Source organism: Hoplias malabaricus, chromosome X2 (assembly GCF_029633855.1).
Source record: "Hoplias malabaricus isolate fHopMal1 chromosome X2, fHopMal1.hap1, whole genome shotgun sequence".
NCBI classification, from domain to species: Eukaryota; Metazoa; Chordata; class Actinopteri; order Characiformes; family Erythrinidae; genus Hoplias; species Hoplias malabaricus.
Window position 1 is genome coordinate 41794802 of NC_089819.1, and position 22728 is coordinate 41817529.

General features: G+C 37.8%; 1 protein-coding gene across 4 annotated transcripts; it reads left to right on the forward strand.

The window, feature by feature from the left end:
• Nucleotides 1-1801: 1801 nt before the first annotated feature.
• Nucleotides 1802-21310, forward strand: LOC136676649 (sodium/calcium exchanger 1-like). Of its 4 annotated transcripts, XM_066653790.1 has the most exons (11): nt 1802-1849; nt 2989-4817; nt 9377-9483; nt 11190-11210; nt 11663-11680; nt 11773-11787; nt 13295-13363; nt 15271-15389; nt 17523-17622; nt 18030-18302; nt 18605-21310. In XM_066653790.1, the coding sequence occupies exons 1-11, from the start codon at nt 1802-1804 to the stop codon at nt 18979-18981; spliced, it is 2976 nt and encodes a 991-aa protein (XP_066509887.1). In that variant the 3' UTR covers nt 18982-21310. The 4 variants fall into 4 exon arrangements, with proteins under 4 accessions (XP_066509887.1, XP_066509883.1, XP_066509884.1 ...); XM_066653786.1 differs by lacking the exons at nt 1802-1849; nt 2989-4817; nt 9377-9483; nt 11190-11210 and adding exons at nt 9640-9708; nt 10032-10135; XM_066653787.1 differs by lacking the exons at nt 1802-1849; nt 2989-4817; nt 9377-9483; nt 11190-11210; nt 11773-11787 and adding exons at nt 9640-9708; nt 10032-10135.
• Nucleotides 21311-22728: the final 1418 nt, after the last annotated feature.

A 22728-nucleotide genomic window follows, 5' to 3' on the forward strand; every position in this document is an offset into this window, starting at 1 on the left:
GCATTTACCCTACTCTTAACTCTCATTTATCCTGCTTTTACTCATATATTCATTTATTCTTCACAATGGCAGTGCACTAACAAATTGGTTTTGTAAACAGAAAGAAATTACTGACCAATGCATTTGGCACAAAGAATAACGTAAGATATGGCACATTTTATTCAATATCCCCATCCAAAAATCCCTTGTAATTTCAAAACAATAATTTAAAGGAGAAGGCATTAATATTAAATTAATATAAGTTACATCTAAAAAGGGTTTATTCCAAGTTATTTTTGATGCATTTTTAATTGTCCATTCTTTATAAATTTCATATCAGAGAGCAAAGAACAGCTGATGAGTTGAAATCATCCAACAGTTGGGATGCATGTTTATTGTTTGGGCTGAAATCATATATTAAATCTCTGTAGAGGATGATTGAAGGTATTTTTCTGATGATTCAAAAATGGATACAGAGGTACATATGGCTGGTTTGTGTTTAATTTCTAATACTGCTAACTTGCTATAATAATGCTATATATAGCTATAATGCTATATTATTGTTATTTGCTTATTGTTATAATTCTCCTAATATTTTATGTAAAAATATATTTGTGGACACCTGCTCTTCCAACATTCTAGTCTACACTTTGGCATTGGGCATGGTGACCTTAATAAAAGAATGTACTTTATGCTGCACCATTTGTGGACACAGCGTGAACCATCTCTATAGAAAAAAAAAATAAAAAGGCCAAGGTCCAATGTTACCAAGATGAATAGCAAGTGTGGTCTGCAGGGACATAAATCACCCATCAGTGGAGCACTGAAACTGGAATGACTTTGGGGATCAGTTGGAATCATCCTACATCAGTACCTGACCTCACTAATTTGTGGCAGAATATCAATCATTTGTCATAGGAATTTTCCAATATATAGTGTAAAATAGCCTAAAGTAAAGGTATAGTATATTAATTTACACTAATATAACCAGAATTTAGAAATCAATCTTTTTTTTATCTCTGAGATGCTAATTTACACTGAGACATTAGTCAAAGATTTTTTGTTGTTTTTTAGAATTACTTCTTAGTCTAGGAGCAATAAAAAATCAAGACCTGCTGCCACTGTTCTTTGTGTTAAGTTTAACATGTTTCATTTGAGTGTGTGCTCTCTGAGAGTTGGGAGAGATAGTTCAGAGTCTATATAATCAAAGTCAGAGTCTGTGAAAGGTGTTTAGAGATTCAGTTCACAGTTCAGTTCACAAGAGGAAGACCTTGACTGTAACACTACCACTTTAAAAGTGATGCTAAATTCTAGAGGAACTTAAAATATCAGGATGGTGACAGTGATTGTGAATCAGTGGTGATTGCTCTAAGACTACAAAGCAAGCTCAGCTTCCTCTAAAATGTAAAAAAATAAGTGATCAAATATATTCTGTTGTGTGTACATGTCATTGAATAAATATGCACTACAACGTGCTCAACTTTTGTTTAGAATCAGCTTCTTATCGCTTGTAAAGAGGCGGCTTTCCCGCAGCTTCACACTGCTTTAAACAGTGAGGACGTCCACAGAGTTCAATAGCGAAGCAGCGAAACGAGACGAGTGATTGGATAAATGCTGGGCTTTGTCCCGCCCATCGGACGCTCAGCGTCTCTGGGGGTCTATGGGGCAGTGGGCTGGCCTCGGCTGGCCCGGACACTCAGCTTCTGCATGATGATTGGATGATCTGTCTGAGGTTGAAACCCTTTATGATTGACAGCGAAATGAGCGAATCAGCGATCCTTTGATGTAACGATCCGTGGGAGCACAGGCGGACACACTTCACATGGGCCAAGAGGACACTAGTCAAGTCCCTGGAAAAGACGCCTTGTTGGTACGACAGGGTCACAGATCATTTTCTTGAAAAGGAACGGAGTGTAGAATTTACGTATAAATAAACCGACACATTTTATGATGTAGGCCGAAATTGACCTTCCCCTCCTTGAAAGACCAGTATCCGCCACTGTTGTGAATGGAACCAGACATACATCTGACCATAGTTTTGAGAATATTATAGTTTAAATCCATCCCTAGTGGAGAGAGTTGTGGAGGATTTGGGGAAGAAATTACATATATTTGGTTGAGATTTCATCATCATTTAATATTAAAGATCAGATTGGTGTAATTCACTGCTGGTTGTGGAGAGGCTGTGAGAAGTTGTGGAGAGAAATGTTCTTTTAAAGAGAAAAAAAAATCTGAAATATATAAACACAGCAGGTAAATCACAGCGGCTGAACTTAAACAAAACTATATTCAACAGCACCTCCTCTAGGACAGGAGGAAAATCACTAAATGTCAAAAAACATTTACACAGCCTAATTACTCATGTATTTGTTCACCCATTCATCTAAATATACTGTGACAGTGCTAGAGAGTCTACTATAAGTTTTCAGAATTTACAGAGTCTAATGTGATAGTTGCTTAGTTAGGTGATTAAATAAATTTGAAAAGGTTAACATAAAGTTACAACCCACGTGTTTTGAGAGTTTCTGTTGTGTGGCGCTGGACTGATTTGAGGACAGGGAGTTCAGAGGTCAGATCCAGACATGTTGAGAGAATGGTAGGGCAGGGGTGTGCCTCATCGGTGATGTCATCATGTCCCAGCACCTCTCCTTTGTCCCTGAGCCAGGAGCTGAAGATATTCGAGGAGAAAGCTGACTGTAGCGTTTCTAACACACACACACACACACACATAAATAGTGTGTGAGAGAGAGAGAGAGAGAGAGAGAGAGAGAGAGACTTTGTTACCATGGTTCCAATCATTTCATGGACGCTTACCATAACCTTAACTGGTCTGACTGTATCACCATTCAGTAATGCACTCTGCATTCACTATATGTTTTTTATTATACAGAGAAAGTGAATTAATAGGATTGTTGTTTTTTGAATATCATTATAACAAGCACAGTGTTAAAGAAAATCATTATATATTTGCATTTTGTAATCAGTGTCTTTTCTATTCCTTCTACACAGGGAAAAGTAAAGGGACAGAATACTTTCAGGACAATGGGCCAGTCACATATTTCCATCTCCCAGGCTTTCTTGCTCATCTTCTTCTTTCTTCTGTCACATATTCACCATGTTTCTGCTGGAGGCTCTAAACTGGATGAAGGTTCATCTTCAGCAAACAACTCTGGAACATGCTCTGGAAGTTATGAGTGTAAGGAGGGTGTGATCCTGCCGGTGTGGACTCCAGAAAACCCATCATTTGCAGACAAGCTAGCGAGAGCTACTGTGTACTTTGTGGGGCTGGCCTACATGTTCCTGGGTGTATCCATCATTGCGGACCGTTTTATGGCATCCATTGAGGTTATCACATCTCAGGAGAAAGAAATCACCATAAAGAAGCCCAACGGAGAAACCACAACCACGACAGTCCGCATCTGGAATGAGACTGTGTCCAACCTTACCCTGATGGCACTGGGGTCCTCAGCTCCGGAGATCCTCCTCTCTGTGGTGGAAGTCTGTGGACACAACTTTGATGCAGGTGAACTGGGGCCGAACACCATCGTGGGCAGTGCAGCTTTTAACATGTTCGTCATCATCGGTTTGTGTGTGTCTGTGATTCCTGACGGAGACCATCGCAAGGTCAAGCATCTCCGAGTGTTCTTCGTAACGGCGGCATGGAGCATCTTCGCCTACACTTGGCTCTACATGATTCTGGCTGTGATATCACCAGGTGTAGTGGAGGTGTGGGAAGGGCTCCTCACTCTTTTCTTTTTCCCCATCTGTGTGATTTTTGCATGGGTTGCTGACCGCAGGCTTCTGTTCTATAAATATGTTTATAAACGCTACAGAGTCGGAAAGCAGAGGGGAATGATCATTGAAACTGAGGGAGAGCCAGAACTCCAGTCCAAAGCAGACCTTGAAATGGTTGGAGCAATGCTTAACTCACATGGAGAGGAATTCCTGGATGGTGCATTGAATTCAGACAACAGAGACATGGACGAGGAAGAGACCAGAAGGGAGGTGGCCAGGATTTTAAAAGAACTGAAACAGAAGCATCCAGAAAAAGAGATGGAGCAACTCATTGAGCTTGCAAACTACCAGTTTCTAAGTCAGCAACAGAAGAGTCGTGCTTTCTACCGCTGCCAGGCCACCAGGCTAATGACAGGTGCTGGAAACATCCTGAAGAAACATGCAGCAGATCAGGCAAGGAAAGCAATCTGTACACATGAACTCCGCTCAGAGGTTTCAGAAAATGACTTCACCTCGAAGATCTTCTTTGACCCAGGAAACTATCAATGTCTGGAAAACTGTGGCTCAGTTGCTCTGAATGTAGTGCGACGTGGAGGAGACCTGACCAGCACTGTGTCTGTAAACTTTCACACCGAAGATGGCACCGCAAACGCAGGATCGGATTACAAGTTCACTGAGGGAATCATCATCTTCAAACCAGGTGAGACTGAGAAGGAGATTCGAGTGGACATCATCGATGATGACATCTTTGAGGAAGATGAGCATTTCCTTGTTCATCTCAGTAACGTGAAGGTCCTCTGTGAGGGCAATGATGATGGGAAGCTGCTCTCAAACCGAGTGGACATACCGGCAGGTCTTGGCCTTCCCTCTACTGCCACAGTCACCATCTTTGATGATGATCATGCGGGGATCTTTGCCTTCGAGGAGCCAGTGGTCCATGTCAGTGAAAGTGTTGGAGTGATGGAGGTGAAAGTGGTCCGGACGTCTGGAGCCAGGGGGGTCGTGGTAGTGCCCTACAAAACCACTGAGGGGACAGCTAAAGGAGGAGGAGAGGACTTCGAGGATACTCATGGAGCCCTGGAGTTTCAAAACGATGAGATTTCGTAAGTCTTCCAACAGCTTAACTGTCATAAAATTATGTTGATTCTAGATGATAACACATTCCAGAAAATATAATACTTGTCATGAAAGTCACATACAGGTTGATGTGCAGTCTAATAAATGCTGTCCTTCAGGTTTTATCCCAAATCATATAAGTAAAAGGTTCTTAACGCAACAAAAAATAAAGTCAAAATTCAAACCCATATACTACACACACCATATTAAACAATAAACCATATTAGTGAGATCAGCATTATTTACTGATTGTGAAGCAGATTTTTTTTTTATCTCTCAGCTGTCATAACCTTAACCTATTTCCCCTCAGTGTTCCTAAATCTTGTGTGCTATATTGCTGCTCTTGCTTGTTTTCGTCATAAACTCTCACTGCACTTCATCTCGTTCTCCCTTCCTCTGCTTTCACTCCTGTGGTTTGCGTTACCGTGTCCCAGACATTCCTGAGTGGTGTTTGTGTAGATATTGAGTGTATGTGTAGGTTAGCGTGACCTTTAGCAGATGCTACATCCTGCAGGCAAGGAAATATTCCACTCCTGAAAAATGGAGGGAGATTGGTGGAGAGGAAAATGACACAAAAACACACACACAACAACAACAGAGACTTGTTGTAGATAATGATTCTTCTTGCTGTTGATAAAGACCTGATCCACACTATAGCCAGAGATGTGTAGAGTGTCCTAAACCCACCCTTCAATAGCAGTACAGTTAAAATAATGATTGTAGTAATAGTAAAAGTACTTTCCACCAAACAACTTGATTTTAAGCACAAAAGTATGAGCTCTTTAGAGTCCTTAAGTCCAGAGTAAGTTGTACTTTGGTCAATGGAACATATTACATTCAACATCAATCAGCAGAGGCACTGAAGTGTGTACCATCCTATTCTAATTTTGGATCACTGTGGTCTAAAATGAAAAATCTAATGGTCTGAACACAGTGGTGAGACCCAATCACAAAGCAGCTTAACAACACACTTCTAAAGAAATTAGGAACTAAGTATGAATTGAGGAAAAGGAGTTAACTGGTATACTTCCACAGAAGAAAGTGTTTTTGGATGTTAACAGAAAAGTGCATATATGGAGAACCCTAGCACAGAAGGAAATTTTACCAACAATCTTACAAAACACAGAATGTCCTCCCCCCCCCCCACACACACACAACCCCACTCCATCCCCAACCCCAACCCCCCAGACTGGAGGGATGATGTGACTCAGTCTTATATCATCCACTGAAGTGCCAGAGGAGCAAGGCATCAACTAAATGTCACATTCAGGATGATGGTCTGACTCAAAGCCTCACAAGAAAAAAAAATAAATACAGGAATGAGGTAAAAGAAATTTGAGCTGTGAGTCAATTAATTTTTGGAACTAGATTCTGACAACGTTAAGACATAACCTCGTCTGACCCATGGAACATGACTCATGACTCAAGATCAAAAATACCAGACTAACCAACTGCAAAACAAGTGACTCCAGCTCCAGATTTGGGTGGAAGTGTATTTTACCAAACTCGTTTTTCCAGGTTTGGTCATGTCATTTAATTACATCTTTTCAAAGTAAAGCAAACAAAACACAACTGCAGCATAATTCCACTTGGAGATCAACACTAAATATGTAGATATTATTCATGTTAAAAATTTAATCTTGCCATTATATAATAAAAACCATTATCACTAATTAGTACATGAATTAAAAATGTTTAAATATTCTATTGTGAGTGAATGGCTAGACTGTCCCTCTTTACATATTTCCAGTTCCATAATCCTTGGTACATGCACATCCCACTGTTTTTCATAGTGAGGAGGAAAAAGCTATTATCATCTGTTAGCCATATTAACATTTTTGTCAAAGGATCTATTAGAAAACTATAAGCACATTAGCCTCCAATTCAAACTCTGCTATTGTTACTGAATATGTGAGGTGTTCATGCCAGACCATATACAAGCTTCATATACATATTTTATTCTGCGGCTTTGTTCAAGCACAAGCCAAACACATTTTGTCTGATTTTTTTTCAACCTATTAACAGAGTAAATAATCTGACCATACTGTGCTATTAGAGTGTGACAGATTCATGGAGGATAATATTTCATCACAACTGTGTCTGAATTCTGTTTTGTCTTAAATTTGAATAAAATGACTCTTGTCTAAAGAGGACTGGTGATGCTTACACACTGCAGCAAAACCAATGCTGAATTTTATAAAATATCTCCTTGTAAGGCACAGTGTAGGTCATAAAAAATGGTTTCTGCGCTCACGAAATGTATTGTACATTGGTCTATGAAACCATTTTTAGTCAGCTAGAATAATATAGTTATATATTCATATACAGCACATGGTCTAAGTCATTGTTGCTAATACTGGGTCAAGGAACAGAACCACATAATTTTAAAATATCTTTCAAACAAATATTATATTCAAACACCTAGAGGCCAGATGAAATCATAGATTTTAAAAAAGGCCACCCACATGCAGGGGACCTCTTCTATAAAGGATAAACCGTATAACCTATAGACTACAACAAGCTTATTCTTCATGTCATAAATTGCACTGAAAAAAATAGATAATCACTTTCATAATCCTTTGGTGGAAAAAATGGCTGACTGCTGTTTTAAGGCTGAAGTCTAGTCTACAATGGTATGTTTCCACAGCTGGGAGTTGTCTGTCGTCCAGTGAGCTTTGGATGTTGGTTGTCCCTTTTCTCAGTGAACGGTGGGTTTGATGGTGAACAGTCACTGAGGTTCGTCTCCTCTTAAGGAACACGCCGTCGCATCGTTTACTGCCGGGTCACATGACTCTGAGACATTTTCCATGCAACAAAGTGAGGTTATAAAGAGGTTATAACAACAGCAGATACAGTCTCCAAACATAAACACAGAGGAACGAGGCCCAGAATCAAACAGCGCCAAATGGAAAAGGGCCCGGTTTGTCCAGCTGATTAATGGTGGGACATTCACAGATAGACTAAAAGACAAAAAGCTTTGAAGTGAGTCAAGTCAGGGCTCTGTTTAAAGTTGGAGCTCCATATAAAGACTAAGTGGAGCTCAGAATAATATAAATCACACACTGACTACATTCTTTACGCTGAAACTATTTTTAATAGTCCACATGATTAGTGCGCAGGGAGGATACTGCAGGAAGAGACCATCACAAAGGAGTAGGACAATAATTTTGATTTATGAAACAATATAAATAATATCCTGAATTTCTCAGACACTTGACAGTTGTAGGTCAGATTTGCTTAATGTGTTCAAATGTGAATTTTTTAAAAACAGAACAGTTATGTAATGCAGGATGATGTTTATTCTGGAGGATTTTCCTTGCCCCAAACATCACTCCTTAGTGTGGTCCACATGGGTTGAACATGGGCAAGGTGGGTTCAAGAAAATCATGAGCTCTGTGTAGGTTGGGTGCCAAGGTGAACTCTCTGTATTGGATAAATGTGGACAGCCCAGTAACATGGGAGTCTCATAGACCCATATTTGGGTGTATTGCTGTGTACTATTGTGCTTTTAAAGATAAAACTTTTTCCCACAGTTCCTCTCCAACTTTCTATAATATCTTGAGAAATAAACATTTACTCCTGCATCAGTGAGGTGCAGAAAACTCTAGAATTATTTCTTTAATTTACTTTAAAATGTAAACTCTCAGAGACTGAAAACAGCAATGTTACATAGTTCATTAATTATGTGTTGACTTTTTCTTTTAAAATATTTTCTTACTTCAGAGTTGTAAGTATGTCTCTCTTTCACATCTTACTCTTGCTCTCTTGCTCCTGTTTGTTTTGAAAGCTAATATGAACTCATACTTTCCATGGCTTCAGTCTCAAAGGAATCTCTTCCTAAACATCAATTAGTCTACTACATTTCAGTATTTATTTCAGTGTATTTAGACTTCTCAGAATTCCATTAACAAGCTTATCAGTAATCTGGTTATTTACTCTGATTATCAATAGTCTGATTACCAACACTTAAATTCCCAGCTCTCAGGCTTTTCACTGCCGTAATGAAAAGCACTCTGATTACCATTCCTCAGATTATCAGTACTAAAACTGTTACATTTTTAACCAACTTCAATCACATCTTCTGTCTGCAGTTATATAACACACAATACAAAATTCATCTCTCTCTCTTTGGTGGTCATCTCTTTAGACCATGACTCAGCACAATGCTAGCCAATGTGTGCATCTCTTACAGAAATAAATGGATAGGCTCAGGAGTTTGGGGGAGGGAATTCACCAATCAGTATGAATCAATAAATGACATGAAAAGGAACTGATTATAAAATTGAACTGAAATGCACATCAACAATTTTGTAGTCTGACGTAGTAATTCTGACACAAAAACACGGTGCTAGCTGCATGCCTTAATGATCACACTTGTCTTTCACACCTTTATAGCTGTTATTTCCTCACACCAGTCTCACTTCTGCAACTGTCTCTCTCTCTCTCTCTCTCCCTCTCTCTCCCTCTCTCTCTCTCTCTCTCTCTCTCTCTCTCTCTCTCTGTCTGTCTTTGTCTCGCTCTTTGTTTCTGTTTCGGTCTCTTTCAGCAAATCTATTCAGATCAATATTATCGACGATGAGGAATATGAAAAGAACAAGGACTTCTTCCTGGAGATTGGAGAGCCGCGAATGCTGGAGATGAGTGAAAGGAAAGGTGTGCTGCTCTAAAAATGGACACAGCTGATATGGCACAGCCTTTACCTCCTAACATTTTACATAAAGCCTTTTTTATTTATTTATTTATTTATTTATTTATTTATTTATTTATTTAACTTTTCCCTTTTCTTCCCAAATACATTTGATCAAAGACACGTTTAATGACTGAAGTAAGATTTTGTGCAGTTTTACACTGGAGATTTCAGGATAATGTAAATAACAGGTAATTGAAGTTTAATAATAATATCTAATAAACTCTTCTTTAATTGTTGTGAATAGCCTCTATTAGGTGTTAGTTACATTTACCTATATTTACAGTAGCAAACTTCAGACACTGAACACGTCTTGGATGGTTGAATATATTTTGAGGAAATTCAGAATTGGGTAAATTCAGATTTGAAAAAAACAGCACAACCTGGGCAAAAACAGTTTGAGCCGAATTGAGAAACCATTTTTGCCAAACAATATTTTTTCCTCAGAGCAGACACTAATGAGAACAGTATTCTCTGGTGTTCTCAGTTGTTCCTCTGTGTCTCCCACTCGCAGGAAGTCCATTAAGATTAGAATAGTTGACCATGACGAGTACGTCAGGAATTCCAGGTTCTACCTGCAGCTGCAGGATCCCGAGTGGAAGAGGAGAGGATGGACAGGTGAAAGAGAGCAGAAACGTCTTTAAACAAAAAGAAAAATGCTTCCTTTTTCTTCTGCAGCTTCCTTCTGCTTAATTGTGTTCTCTTCCTCCTGTGCTCTTCCTACTCTTCTTCACTCAGAATCAGCCTCTACTGGCTCTTTAATTCTTACACCACAGATACATATATGGAGGAAAATTCAAGGACATATGTGAACGGTTAATGACTAAAATAATATAAATTATGTTTGTTGTTACTTGATCTCTGTCCACTGTCCAAACCATTCTACAGCAATGACAACACAACCATACACTTTACATTCATGAGCTACAAGATTAATCCACAGACAGGTGAAGTGCATAACATTAATTGTCTCATTAAAATGGCACCTATCAGGAACAGATTCCTGCAATGCTGCTTAAAATATCCCACCGACATAGTGCTAACATAATGAGATCATCAGTGTTATTCACTTCATGTTTAACAGTTTTTTTATTTGGTTGCAATTTAGTGTATATATGTTTGCAATCAATGTCAGACCAAAACATCTTGTCTACAAAATAGAAACTGTACAGGAGAAGGAAAACACATTCGTAGATTTCAGTGCCAGTTAAAGTAAAATGGTGCTGACATGCATTTTTGTTAAAATCAGACACAGTGAATGGATGTAAAATGGTTCAGATAAGTGTTACACATAACACACTGTCACGAGAATGATGAATAATCCTGTAATGTGCAGTAACAGTAATCAGGACTCGGATCATCACACAAACACAGCTGTGGTTCTGATGTCATACACACACTAACACACACACACACACGGTTCCATTCAGGACCTCCAATGACGCCAACAACTTCACGAGTGGATTAAAGATAAAGGCAGAGATTTATTAACTTCCTCTTTATTACTTTCACCTGAAGCTGAAGGCCACATTGAATCACCAGCAGCTTTATAATAAACACACATAAACACACACACACACACACCAGCTGTCTGTCAGCCTATTTTTCGTATTCATTCTCATTTCCCTTCTTCTGTTTTCTTTTTTTCATCTTTCCATTTTTTCTGGTTCAGCTGTGTTGCTTCATGAGTGTGGTAAGATCTTCTCTTTTACTGCATTCACCCGTTCATCCCTTCATCTCTGCATTCACACACTGGCTAGAAACATCCTCCACTCAACTTTCACACACAGACCACTGGAAATATCCTCCCTTCTACTTCCATCTTTCTACCTCACCAGTCTGGCCACTTTGTAAGAAAAATCCCTTTAACATCTTTAATAAAACCCCCACAACCCCTATTAACATTCAGTTTATTACAAAATATCTCCCCTCCACTACCACTCACTAGAAACCCCTTCCTACACAGGCCACTTTATCAGATACGTCCCTTTCACCCACTCACTGGCCACATTAATTCTCCTCTTCTATTTCCCCACATTAGCCATTTTATTAGAACACCCTCCCCTTTCTATTAAAAAGATTAAATTAAATTAGTAAATAAAGTAAGTGTATGTGGTTCTAATGTGTGTTGTTTTGTGATTGTAGGGGGCTTCGTGAAAACAGGTATGATTAGTTTTAAGCTAAAATAGCTGATTAGCGCTGATGCTAACTGGCCTGGCTGACGTTGTGGCATTTTTTGTGTTGATGTTTAATAGATAAGCAGCTCTTTGGTAAGCAATTAAATTTGGGTTTTGGCTGAAAGTGAATTTAATCCTGTGAGTGACTCAGGAGTAACTGACCACATACACTGCTTCACTGCTGTCTACTTAAATATTTAATACTATATACAATATATGATCACTGAAATCTTTACAGTATACTGTGTGCTACAGACCTCTCTGCTCATGCAGACTGTAAGATAATGTCCCTGAATGCTTTTACAGTAACTTTGAACAGGCTAAAATAAAGCTTTTGGGGAAACAATGCAACTCTTTACGCATGAAAACAATTACACTGATTTTAGGGTAAAAATGTGGCATTTCTGCCTACTTTCCAGGCCTTCAAATTTTACACAAGAGATATAGCTATTGTAGCTCACATATACCAGCTCACATCTCACCACTTAACATGGTGCTAACTGCATGGCTAAATTATGTAACAGAGTCAAGTAGTCAGTGTAGAAAGTGAGCTAATGGCATGAGAGAGTTTGTGTGTTTGTTTGTGTGTGTGTGTGTGTGTGTGTGTGTGTGTGTGTGTGTGTGTGTGTGTGTGTGTGTGAATCTGTGTGTGTATGTGTGTGTGGAGCACACGTTTGTTGTTTGTGCATGTTGTGTGGGCTTTTGTGAACTCAGCTTGATTCTGCTGTCCTCAAATGACATCAAATCAAATTCACAACTCGCAAATGAGGAAAATCACTTTGCACAAGGAAAATAGACTTGGTTAAAGGATAACTTCCACTTGTACATGAAAATGGACAGAAGTATTTTATAAAGCAGTCAATCTTACTTAAAGAAATAGCGGGTATTTTAATCATGTTTTGGTGAAAGGCAGACAGCTGGCTTAAACGCAGGTCTAATTTACCTCACACACAAGCAGTTCTATGCAAATGTTTTCTTTGAACGAGCAGTTCTCTTTTTTGCGCACAAGGTGTTTTTTTCCTGCTGCAAAGTGGTTTTCCTTCTTGCTGACTTTTTGAATCCGATGACATACCTTCAACTCTCCCCCACCACACAGATACACACACACACACACCCACACACACACACACACACACACACACACACACACAAACAGGGACATTATATAGTCTTCCAATAATGTCATATGTCCCAAACCACATACAAACACAATAGCCTAACCCTAACCCATACACTGACACTAAACCTAAAAGATGTCCTCAAAGGGAATATGTAAACATTGTTTGGATCCAAACACTGTTGCATAATACTGGTACATACACACACACACACACCCTGCAAGACAATATAACTCCAATGACTTAACCTGTCTGAGTGAACTCTGTGAACCACTGTGACTCTCTCTCTCTCTCTCTCTCTCTCTCTCTCTCTCTCTCTCTCTCTCTCTCTCTCTCTCTCTCTCTCTCTCTCTCTCTGTGTGTGTGTGTGTGTGTATGTGTTTGTGTGCACTTGTAGTGGGTTTTTTAAAAAACTGTAAAATTCTAGCTTTTTTGTTGAAGACATTTTCGAAGACGTGTGTGTTTTTTGTGTGTCTGTCCAGGGAGAGATGTGTATCGAAAAGTTCAGGGCAGAGATAACCCCCTCCCCTCCTCCATCATCAGCATCACAGGTATCACTCCATTTTACTTTCATTCATTCATTCATTCATTCATTCATTCATTCATTCATTCATTCATTCGTTCATTCATTCATACATCCATTCATTTACATTTTCATTTACTGTTTTCATGTATGTTCTCATATTTAGATGTCTGTTGATATTATATAAACAGTTTTTGGATTATCATCAGCTCTCTTGGTATTTTTGATATCCAGAATATTGATCATTACTGACATTCCAGTTATATTTCAAAATGCTTCCTAAAGTATATGAAGTATAAACAAAGTGATGGAAAATATTTTGGCATCTGTCTCTACATCTACAACACAAAAACAGCTTTTTATTTCCTCTCCACAATCAGCAGTGACCACCACCTTTCATATGGGATTTTAGAGCCACAGCATTGAAAAAAAAAATAATAGTCAATAAGATTCTGAGAATAAAGTCAAAATTCTTAGAATAAATTCAGAATCATTCCAAGAATAAAGTCGGAAAAATTCAGAGAATAAAATCTGAATATTTAGTGAAACGCTGTTTGGATTATTATTTATCATAATATTTATATAGACAGACTCCCATAGAGTGAGTTGTGAAAGAATCAGTCAATGAATTGAACAGAATTATTAAATGGGGCAACACAGTGGCACAGCTGGTAGTGTCGCAGTCACACCGAGACCTGGAGGTTGTGGGTTCAAGTCCCACTCCGGGTGACTGTCTGTGAGGAGCAGGTGTGTTCTCCCTGTGTCTGCATGGGTTTCCTCCCACAGTCCAAAAACACACGTGGTAGGTGGATTAGCGACTCAAAAAAGTGTCCATAGGTGTGAGTGTGTGTTGCCCTGTGAATGACTGGCGCCCCCTCCAAGGTGTGTTCCCGCCTTGTGCCCAGTGAATCTGGATAAGCGGTTACAGATAATGAATGAATATTTATTAAATGCTTCAATTCAAATGACATAACAACTTGACAGCTTTAGTTTATTGTCCATAAGCCAATAGGTTTCAATAAGTTCTGTTATGCTTACCTTAGCAGGGGAGATGAAGAGAAATAGAGCCACTTGTGATGCTTAATGTTTATACGTGACTCCGTGGGAAAATGTTTAATCGAAACCGTAACCAGTTTCTGCTTTATGAAAACAAAGCCTAGAATTTGTCTCCAATTTTCCATTCCACTTTAAACATTGCAATAGTTCCGTTCTACAGCCACACCATTTAAGGTGGAATGGAGAAATAATAAAAGGCAGTTCCACCTTGAAAGGCGCAGCTGTACATTTTTGTTGTGGGTGTTTTGAGGCGCCAGAATGTAGTTTAAAGTATTGTTTGCTGACGTTGTTTCCTGTTTAAAATGACAATTTAGCCATCTTTCTAGCATGCCGGTGAGTACAAAAATTACAATTGTACAGTTACATTGTAATTGAGGGTAATGGCATATCAGGTTAATTATCAGTTTGACACATTTGTTGCATGATCAAATGAAACGTTAATTTAAATTGTGTAATACATTTTCATTTAAATAAAAATACTCTTAAAACTTTTAATTCTGTGTGTAAATTAAATGTAACAGTCTATGAAACTGCAAATGTAAATGGAATGACTGAATAAGAATTTTTATTTTGAGACCATATTTGCATGTATGAGTGGGAAATCAAGTTCAAACTTACACGGTCATAAAATGTGTCAATGTGGTGGTACCTTTTGCTGCTTCTGTGGTGGTACCCTCAATGATACATATTTGTACATGTAGTTAGGGAAAATAACTATCTCATTTAATTATAATTGTAGATTTTAAAATTGTGTTGATTTCATACACCATATTTTATCATATTAAATTTACATATTTTTTTGTACTGATATGCTTCCATACACTACTGGCTACCCTCATTAATTGTTTTCTCTCTCTCTCTCTCTCTCTCTCTCTGTAGATGAGAATATTTTATCTGAGAAAGAGAAGGATGAGAGGAGGATAGCAGAGATGGGGCGTCCGACTCTTGGGGAGATCTCTCGGCTGGAGGTGGTCATAGAGGAGTCCTATGAGTTTAAGGTAATTTTTTTTTTGCCGGACTGCCTACCATGTTGGCCTAGAAGAGACATTTTCTCTTACTGACTGACTGACTCCTAATGTTGAAACATAGTGCTTTTCCATCAACAAGGAACTGGAATGGTTCCAGTTTTTGAACTAAATTTTGAACCAGAAAAAGAGTAAGTTTTTCAGCACAAACCATGGCTTAGTCAAGGTTCAGTAACTCAAGAAAGAGCTCAGAGCCTCACATACAGCATTATCGCCCAGTGGAGCAGAACAGGGTCATTTTCATATAAAGTTTCATGTAAATAAATAATAGAAAATTAAACAGAAACATGCTCCGTATGTATTCTGGGGCTGTGTTTGGCTTTGCGTTAGTTACATTTTTCCACTGTTCGGCTCAGAACTCTGCAACATTTACACACATATATCTCACAGAGTGAGGAGGACCCTGGAGATTGTCTTATTTCATGTGAGTGTGTGTCTTTGCCTGAAACATTGTAAAGGGAAGAGGTGGGGAGATATTTTGTGTCGTTAGTGTGTTTATAAAACTCCATATAGCTGTGCACAACCTCACATGATTTACTGTAACCTGTAACATTGAATAAATAAGTAATTGTATTTCTTAATTTCAACAAAATATTCCTTATCTTTGTCCTTGGTGGTAGATCATATAGTATTTATTTTTAAATAAATTGAACAAAAAAAAACTTTTTTTTGCTCCTTTTTTCATTTCTGCATTAATTAGTCCTGCCCTCCATCTTTTCTGTACAACACAATCCCATAATAAAAACCACATGTAAACAAAGACATTGCTATGACGTACCAAAGCTTCTCTAGACCTTTTAATGACAAGGGTATGTAATTTGGGCTTTCCTGTTTTGAAATGCCAGAAACACCTCTGTGACACTAGGCTTGCTTAGTTCCCTTTTTCCTTGTTTTCATCACTGTGGTCCATCTAAAGAAATATCAGAGACACGGGAGATACTGCAGTTTTCAGACCCAGGCATTACAGCTACTTTTCTGCTCGTGAGATGAGAAATGAACTGATGATCAAAGAGGTTACTCCTCATTGGCTAGAAATTCAGCTGGAAACTATGTAAACACTAATGGACGAGAATCCAACACAGAACCTATAAAAGTATGTAGGATTCTTTGAATCTCTCCTCGTAGTTGTCTTAATCAACCTTTCTTCCAAGTGCCACTCACTGTTAAGTCAATCAGGTTTGGACAACTTCATATCTCTACAGGCCAGAGACCAGAAAGTGGGCTGGACCTGTGGAAGCATGTGGAAGGGACATACAAAGGAAGTAGGCGGATATTGGCAAGTGAGAGGTTATGGTTAGAGATAGGTTTAGGGTTAGGTTGTCCTTCACACTTGGAGTTGTACCTCCCACAGGCATACAGCCTGCAGACATACCCCCTCAGTTCTGACATCACTTTCAATTTAAGATTCAATGGTTTTTTAAAATAGAACTCCCTACAGGATATTTTTTTAACTAATTATAGTGTCTAATTTATATGTCATACAAAACGTGTTTGTATAATATTCTGAGGAATGTTTGCTGAAATATTATGTAACTGACCCAGAGCAGCTTGGCTTATATCACATTTCTGATTTAAATTAGTTTTTTCGGATTTTGATAGGTTTTGTGATAGCAATATTATTAACTGAGGGACATATCTGTAGTTCTGTTTGAGGCAGATGATCTGTGATGGACAAAGAGGAGAGAGAGTGGGAGTGAGAGAGAGAGAAGGAGAGAGAGATGATTATGATAACAAAAATAATGAGGAATCAAAGTTCTCATTTACAGAGCTTCTCATTTACTTCTAAAAATAGAAACCTCTCTCACATTTATGTAATTGTAATTTCAACAGAGAATACACAAATTGAAGTAATTCTTGGGCCAGAAATCTCATTTATAGTCTTTCCACCCACTTTACAGCAACTTTAATTTGATCTGCCGGGACATGTTTGAGTTTGAAAAAAATCTGACAAATTTTGGAAAGAAATAAGGGAGGCTTATACAACACTTTAACATGCTGTAAAATTCAGTTCCCACTTAGAACTACAGTTATGATACTGAGTAGTGCTTATATGTTTACACAGTATTTCAATGCATTAATATAATTCTTTTATTATTTTTTTTCCAGAGTACAGTTGATAAACTGATAAAGAAAACAAACCTAGCTCTTCTGGTGGGAACTAACAGCTGGAGAGAGCAGTTTGTGGAGGCCATCACAGTTAGCTCAGGCAAATATCAACAATCCACAATCAGCTGGACACTAGGATGATTTAACCACTGTACAGCTCAACACTGAACATGATATGGGTTAATATATACATAACCAGAAACAGAACCATAAAAATATATATATTTATATATATATATTTCAGCTAAGGGTGTAGTGCATTTCCACACTGTTCATTTTATTTCAGTTGAGGATTTGATTGTTTTTTTTGGATTTAAGGCATTTTTGGGGGCATGCCCTATAAGGATGTGTTTTCAGTTTGTTGGAATAAGAAAAACAGTCAGAATCACTCTCAGTAATAATAGTCTGCCATTTATAACATATTTATAACAAATTTTTATCAGGACTGCTGTATTTTAACACAGCAGACTTAGGTCGTTTCACTGTGTTGTTCTTTTTGTTGTTCAGGAGAGGATGATGATGAAAACTCTGGTGAAGAGAAGCTCCCGTCCTGTTTTGACTATGTGATGCACTTCCTGACAGTGTTCTGGAAAATTCTTTTTGCTTTTGTTCCGCCGACTGATTACTGGAATGGCTGGGCATGCTTTATTGTGTCTATTTCTATGATCGGACTGCTCACTGCAGTGATTGGAGACTTGGCCTCGCATTTTGGCTGTACCATTGGCCTCAAGGACTCTGTCACCGCTGTAGTGTTTGTTGCCCTTGGAACATCAGTCCCAGGTAATCATAATTGTTATAATCATAATTGTTTTTTATAAATGTTGAAACTATGTTTCAACAAATTCAAAAGGCCCAGGAAGTGAACCTTGAGGCATGCCTCCATTTAGATAAGCAGTTCACTGAAAACTCTGTAAATCAAAAACAGTTTATCCAGTAAACTTGACTAAATCACTATAAATCTCTAACAGTAATACATGTAGACAAAGAAAATGTAGTCATCTGAATGCTGTTAATGTTTTAGCTTCATGTTAAAGTAGAACTCTCTTCTCGTTTTCTCTCTGTACACTCTGTCTCTTTCTCAGATACATTTGCTAGTAAAGTGGCAGCAGTTCAGGACATGTATGCTGATGCCTCTATAGGAAATGTGACTGGCAGTAATGCAGTGAATGTGTTCCTGGGGATTGGAGTTGCATGGTCCATTGCAGCAGTGGTCCACCAGTGGAATGGTGAATATTTCAGAGTGCAGCCTGGAACGCTAGCATTCTCTGTAACACTCTTCACAATTTTCGCCTTTGTGTGCATTGCGGTGCTGATGTACCGCCGCAGACCCGAGATTGGTGGTGAGTTGGGGGGGCCACGGACACCCAAAAGGCTGACCACTGGCCTGTTCTTCAGCCTGTGGCTACTCTACATCTCCCTCTCCTCCATGGAGGCATACTGCATCATCAAAGGCTTCTAAAAACCCTGGGAAACCCTGAGGAGCCAACAGCAAACCTTTTAAAGCCATGCCAGAACCTTTTAAAAGCAGAGAAAGAGGGAGTTGTCTGGAGTGGACAATAACTACATTTACATGTGATTTTAGTTTGATTATCACTGGAAATACAAAGTGAGTAAGCTACTCCAGTTTTCAAGACTACAACACGCCAACAATGACTTCAAACAAAACTCAAAATTAATATGTGTATAACCCAAGAAATCCTGAAATAATCAGTACACATGTTAATCTTCTACAGCATCAGTATTTCAAAAAAGCCCACTACCTTCAGCTGTTAAAAGTTTGAACCCATACCACTCTGGGGTGCTCTGAACAGCAGCCGTGTTAAACTGAACAGCCTATATGTGTCATTGTGTTGTAAGAGTGCCTAAAGACTCCCTAAGCTTTGATTATGTAAACAGCAAAGTTTCATTAAAATAACTTGCTCTAGTCATAGTCTTAGGCCAATAATATGTGTACAATTCAAAAAAGATAGAGCAGTTTTTCCCCCGATAATAACCAAATGCCAAAACTTTTAATTAATCATTTACAAACAATCATTAGGTGTCCTGAAATGGGCTGCATATATGAACAGGACAGTGAAGAGACTGGATTTTACACCGATAATGTAAACCTGAGAAATCAGGCTACTGTCTGCATGTAAATGTAAATACTGACCAGACTGTTACCTCTTCTCTGTTGCATCTCTGTTGTTTCTGTTTGTTGTAGTTGTTGCTGTTGAGTAATTTTCTTCACCTGCTTTTCTAAAGATTGAACTGCATTTTAAGGAATTAAGGAATTAGTTGATTTCTGAAGTAAAACCATTTTAACTACACTCTAGAATTCTAACAAATAATTCTGAAAGTATTCTTTGAAAGAAAAAAAAATGTTCTAAATTTAAAAAAAAAAACATTAATATGAATAAATGCCACACAGTTATATTAACTCATTCTCAAGCTGGGTTCAAATGGTAAGACATGCCACATTTTGCCATTTGTCAGTGTTCTGAAGAGTGACTGAAGAGTAATTCTGGCATCTAGGTTCATGTTTTAATCATGAATACCCTTCAGGAAACTCCTGAAATAAACAGAAACGTCTTCAAAACTACTCCATAAATTCATGTATCAGTGATGCATGTCACAAACAAATGCTCATAAGTAAAATCATTCTAAATTGAGTCAACCTTACATTTCTCATTATGAGATTGATTTAATATTATAATTATTCAACGCATTGCTAGACAATTGTACTTAGTTGTAGTGTGTTTAAATTATACTATCCAGAGAAATTGTTGTTTCACTCTCAGATCATTTTGCTGATCAGGCATTATTACTTGATGATCAAGTTACATGTTCAGAGTTGAATTTATTGGAAATTTCTGACTAAAACCTCAAAAGGTTTAGTGTTTTCAGTAATCATTTATAAACAGTGACTGTCTCCTCCTCCTGGTACTGCTGAACACCAAAAATATGCCAACATATGAAAAAAAAAACTGTTTTGGGCCTGAGCCAGAAATATGTGTGCAGAGACCAAAAACATTACTGACCCTTTGTATGTGTGTGTGTGTTTGTCTGTGTGTGTGTGTGAGAGAGGGAAAGACAGGGAGAGAGAGGGGCTATTTTTCTTTTTCAAAGCACGTGTTTGGACATTATATTAAATCTTTAAAATTCCTTCTAACTGAGAATTTACCTGATTTAATTTAATTTATCTTCAGGGTTAAAATCAATCTAATATTCATAATCTCTGAACTAAAAAAATCAAAGCTTCAAATAATATGTTATCAGGATTATGTTAGAGTAAAATTGCCAACTTTAGAATGTTCAGTGTGTCTGGATTGTACACTCACATGTCCACCACCAAAAGCCTCAGCCTTATTAACAAAACATGTTTAAAGGCCATGCTCAGGATGCTTGAGGGGCACACTGTTACACATGCTGAAGTGTTTATGCTGTAAATAGTGTACAGTCCTCTCAAAATTATAAATACAGAATATTTATTAGTGTCTGAGTGAAGGAGAACTACTGCCCCCTGCAGTTTAGTAGTTTCAAGAATTTGGAAAAAAACAAACCAACATAAATTTCAAAGTAGCACAGTGATATTTGACTCAAAGCCCAGTCATTTATGAAACCAATAAACATAAATTTAGGTATTAACATTAATTCCTGTGAGTCTAAAAGACTCCAGCACACAACAAGTTTATAAACGGGTTAATTTAGTTTAAATATAGACTGGTCACTTTGTAAACACTAGATATATAATATATATATATATTTTTTTTTTCAGTAGGGAATTGTTTAGCGCTGACATTGGGAGATTGAACTGTTTTTGGTTATAATTTTTTCTGTATTATTTAGTCCTTTGCAGTGTGTATTTTTGCTTGTTTTGGGTGTTGGGGGGGTGTTTGTGTGTGTGTGTGGGGGATGTTTTATCTTTGTTTGGAATTCTCACTGTAATAAAGTTTGTTGACTGTGAGGGATGCATTCAGTGTTGTATATTACAGAGTTGATGCTCTAATGTCCCTTAGTGATGCTCCAGATTTACATTTTAAACTGTTTGAACAAATAAGTCGATTTGGTTATGATTTTTTAAACTTTTTTGAGTCTTGTTATATTCATGTTAGGACTGAGTGGGTTTCAGAGCTGTCATTGTATGGACTCCTGAGCAGATAATAATACGATTCAATACATTCCATAATGATTCTAAACTCATTCAGTAGATCAGAGTGTTTCCCAGACTTTTTCTGCAGTGCCCTTTCTAAAGCCACTCATACAAACACGTACACATATTTTGCTTCACATTTTCTATAAAATTAACTGCAAACACCAATTTGTACAAACGCACAACTTCTTCTTATACAAAATCTTTCACCAGTTTTATGTTTGTTTTGGGGGTTTTGTTGATTTGTACATTGGAAGGTTTGAAAGTTAATTTTATTTTGTCCAAATTTAGTGTGTTTTAGTTAGTTTAGTTTTATTTTACTGTAATATGTTGTAATCAATATTTTTTACTTTTACTCCAGAAATAGAACAAACACAAACCAGAAAAAAATTCGCTGCATCCTTTAGAACTGACAACCAGGCAATGATAAATGAATTGAACTCTACAGCTGCCTTTTGTCTTGATAACAGACACAATAAAGTTCAGAGCTGTAGAATTTAGATATAAAATCATATCTGTACAAATGTACAGATTTGTACAGGTCAAAAATCTCTTGTCATGTATTGTTTTGGATTGGCTCAAATGGAGGCATTTTATAATGGCTGTAGGTGTGGAGCAAAAGAAGGTATATTTCTGAGTATTGGTAGGTCGTAGCACATATGCCTATACTTCTTCATTAGAGTACAACATTCATTTTTCTTTTAGCAAAGTTAGGAAACCCATGAGTGTTAATACAGTATGCTATGTTAAGTTCACGTGCATTCAAAAAATCTTGCTTGCTGAAAACATATCCACATGTGCACAGAATTGTGGCATAAATTAACATATGGACCCACCACCACTCTGAACTGGAAAAATGATTACAGACAGTGAATAAATGAATAATTAAAATAAACATTACTTTTGGCAGCTGTGGAAATGTAAAAAAAATGTTCATTCACTTCATTTGGATCACATAGAAAGAGTAACACCATTATCTATAATAGCTAACACTGCTAAACTAAGAAAGAAAACAATATGTTGTGCTCGACTTCTCTAAAGCTCTCTACCTGTTAGGCAGTGCCTGTTCAAGTG